At 48.0% G+C, this 3,819-nt stretch overlaps 1 protein-coding gene across 1 annotated transcript in view; it reads right to left on the reverse strand.

The window, feature by feature from the left end:
• LOC112069865 (transcription factor SOX-6-like) overlaps positions 1–3,819 on the reverse strand; it is a 259,626-nt gene that overhangs the window by 106,917 nt on the left and 148,890 nt on the right. Inside the window, 1 exon segment of the mRNA XM_024137247.2 lies at positions 1,213–1,385. Within this exon segment, the coding sequence (XP_023993015.2) occupies positions 1,213–1,385 (173 nt within the window).

The following is a 3,819-nucleotide window of genomic DNA, read 5'->3' on the forward strand; positions in this document are numbered from 1 at the left end:
GGGTGTGTTTGTGTTTGTGACAGAGACCTAGGACCAGCTTGGCTTTAGGGGACTCTTCTCCAGGTCTCATCTCTCTGTAAGGTGATGGGCTTTGTTATGGGAAGGTTTGGGAATCGCTTCCTTTAGGTGGTTTGTAGAATTTAACGGCTCTTTTTTCTGGACTTTTGATAATTAGTGGGTATCGCCTAATTCTGCTCTGCATGCATTAATATTGGCTGTTACACGTTGTACACGGAGGATATTTTTTGCAGAATGTCTGCATGGCAGAGTCTCAAATTTGGTGTTTGTCCCATTTTGTGAAAATCTTGGTTGGTGAGGCGGACCCCCAGACCTCACAACCATAAAGGGCAATGGGCTCTATGACTGATTCAAGTATTTTTAGCCAGATCCTAATTGGTATGTTGAAATTTATGTTCCTTTTGATGGCATTAGAATTGCCTTCTTGCCTGTCTCTCAGATCGTCACACGCTCTGGTGGAAGCTAACCTGTGGTGCTGGATGTTTAGGCCGAGGTTATGTATAGTTTTTTTGTGTGCTCTAGGGCAACGGTGTCTAGATGGAATTTGTGGTCCTGGCGACTGGACCTTTTTGGAACACCATTATTTTGGTCTTACTGAGATTTATGTCAGGGCCAGGTCTGACAGAATCTGTGCAGAAGATCTAGGTTGCTGTTGTAAGGCCCTCCTTGGTTGGTGACAGAAGCACCAGATCATCAGCAAACAGTAGACATTTGACTTCGATTCTAGTAGGGTGAGACCGGGTGCTGCAGACTGTTCTAATGCTCGCGCCAATTCATTGATATATATGTTGAAGAGGGTGGGGCTTAAGCTGCATCCCTGTCTCACCCACGACCCTGTGAGAAGAAATGTGTGTGTCTTTTGCCATCTCTCTCTCTCTCTCTCTCTCTCTCTCTCTCTCTCTCTCTTCTCTCTGTCTTCTGTCTCTGTCTCTGTCTCTCTCTCTCTCTCTTCTATCTCTCTGTCTGTCTCTGTCTCTGTCTCTCCCTCTGTCTCTCTCTCTCTCTCTGTCTCTGTCTCTCTCTGTCTGTCTCTGTCTGTTCCTCTTGTCTCTGTCTCTCTCTGTCTCTCTCTCTCCCTCTGTCTCCTTTCCGACACTTTCCTGTCATTATACATCTTACACATATTCCCTCCTTTTACTAAATGCTTAAAAAATCCCTTAAGAGAACACACATACACAACCAGTGTGTTCTTACCTGTTCCTGCTGCTGGCGGGCCAGCTCCATTTGCTGCCTCTGTTTCTCCATCTGTGAGGCGGCCAGCTTCTTCTGCTCATCGTGAGCGGCCAGGAGCTGCTCTCTCAGGCTGATCAGCTGAGTGATCATGGTGCTCAGCTGGTGCTCTTTCTCTACCAGGCTCTCTGGAGTACCTGGAGGGGGGGAACAGGGGTCAGGTGAAAGGTTAGAGGTCAGCAGGGTGATCATGGTGAGGGGTGTCAGGTTGGAGATGGACACACAGTACTCACATGTGTACTATACAGAGAATACCCTTGAGCACACACAGACAAACAGATACAGATACAAGCATGAGAGAGAACATCTATGAAGAACCAAGAAACAGGTTCTTTCTAGGCATCTACAGTATGTGCCAGGATCCCTATTTCAATGAGATGAAAATAAATGCAGAACACGTTTTATTGTACTATTCTATGAATCTATTCATATCAACATSTGAAATACTTGGCCATGTCAAAGAAGACTTTACTGTCTCACGCCAGCCTTGATCTGCCACTGACTGTGGAATGACTTCCATAACAGTGCTGAGGTCACAGCCCTGAGTTGTCAATTTTAGCTGCTCACAGCTTCACAGAGGGTGAGAAGAGAAAAGGGGCAGGGAGGGATTGTTCCYGGGGAATAAGGAGAGCTGTTGGGGGGGCTGATGGAGGTTGTGGGGGGGCTGATGGGGTGAGGTGGCAGATGAGTGCCAAAGTCACAACATAGCAGCAGACAGCAGCCCGTCACATCCTCCTCGTCTCACTCTTCTTCCTCTGTCACACCACCAGCTCACGTAGCGAGATGTTGCCACTGTTTCTAATGACTCACCTCCTCTCTTCCTCCTCTCCCCTCCTCCTCCTTTTCTCTCTAATTAGGGGAGGAGCAGACACAGACAGCTCTCTCTAAGAGGGTCACTGMATGTAGACATCTATAGCTACTCTGCTGCATCCTCTGACAAGTGACAACACATAGCAACACCAACTAGACTGCTGCCCTGAAATACACACAGCTACTGGAAACAAAGTGAGACATTTCCATAAACAAGAGGAGAGAGAGGAGTCATGTTTCTCCTGGGTGATGGATAATTACTAGATCACTAACAGRTGCCACGCCTCCTAGACACGCCCACAACACTACGTACCACGGCTGTCCAAAGCTGCTAATTACTGTAAGCAGTTGCAACCCTCTGATTAATAAGAGCGAATGGTTGAGAGCGCTGGGCAAGGACACAATGATGGATGCAGCCCCAGTGAGGATGTGTGTCTCCTCTTCCTCCAGTCACATGTCCTAGTTCAGCGTCCGTGATGGAGAGCATCTCCGCCTCACTGCTCTGCTCTGTATCTTCGCCTAATCAATGCTAAGTGATCCTCCCATTGACTTACACAACCAACATAATTGCCAGTGAGAGGCTGGACAGTAACTCACTCTCCTCTCGCTGCACTCCTGTGTGACAAGCAGAGGTTGGAGCTAGTGCACAATGAGAGAGGGAGAGCGCGCATGAGAGAGAGAGAGAGAGAGAAGGGAGAGAGAGAGAGAGAGAGAGGAGAGAGAGAGAGAGAGAGAGAGAGAGAGCAGAAGAGAGAGAGAGAGAACCGAGAGACCAGTAGAGAGAGAGAGAGAGAGAGAACGAGAGACAGAAGAGAGAGCGAGAGAGAGAAGAGAGAGAGAGAGAGAGAGAGAGAGGAGAAGAGAGAGAGAGGAGATGAGAGGAGAGAGAGAGAGAGAGAGAGAGAGAGAGAGAGAGAGAACGAGAGACAGAGAGAGAGAGAGAGAGGAGACGTAGAGGAGAAGAGAGACGAGAGAGAGAGAGAGAGAGAGAGAGAGGAGAGAGAGAGAGAGAGAGAGAGAGAGAGAGAGAGAGAGAGAGAGAGAGAGAAGAGAGAGAGAGAAGAGAGAGAGAGAGAGAGGCAGAGAGAAAGAGCGAAGGAGGAGTGGCGAGAGGAGACTAAAAAAGAGAGACTACAGTGGAACAACAGAGAGAGAGACTGAAAGAGAGAAGGATAAAGTACAGATAACAGTACAGTAAAGTCTGGCTGGGGCCAGATCGATTCAGAGGAGCTGAATTCTTTCTTTCCTGGGTGTCTTCCTCTATCCTTTGGACCACATCTGTCTTGAGTTTCTCTCCGCGGGCTCCCCGGGGCCCTCTCCACTCCAACTATTTTTAATTTGACTAAACACCTGATTTATTTTATCTCTCTCGATGAGAAAGGTCATTTGTCTTAATAGGGCCTGTCAACTTCCAGAACCCATTCAGGGCAATTTACTGGCAGCCTTGCCTAGCACTGCTTGCCGCAATGGAAGAGAGCTGCAATTCTCCATTTATCCTCTTCAGAAAAAAAGCACCCTAAAAGCACAGCTATTCACTAGCCTGGTGTGCGGTTTCCCAGGCCTGAATTGACTTCTTATTCACCCGACCACTTGTTGTGAATGCCTTATCTGTAGATATTTTTACATTCAACAGCGATTTTATTAACCTTTGGCTGTGTCATAAAGGCACAGCATTTTGTGGGCCAGCGAGATTGCCATCTGTCGCAGGTCACCAGTATCTACAAGCTGCAGAAGGCAGCAAGTCCAGGGAAGGCGGGGCGG

The sequence above is a fragment of the Salvelinus sp. IW2-2015 genome, unplaced genomic scaffold (genome assembly GCF_002910315.2).
Source record: "Salvelinus sp. IW2-2015 unplaced genomic scaffold, ASM291031v2 Un_scaffold1137, whole genome shotgun sequence".
Taxonomy (NCBI): domain Eukaryota; kingdom Metazoa; phylum Chordata; class Actinopteri; order Salmoniformes; family Salmonidae; genus Salvelinus; species Salvelinus sp. IW2-2015.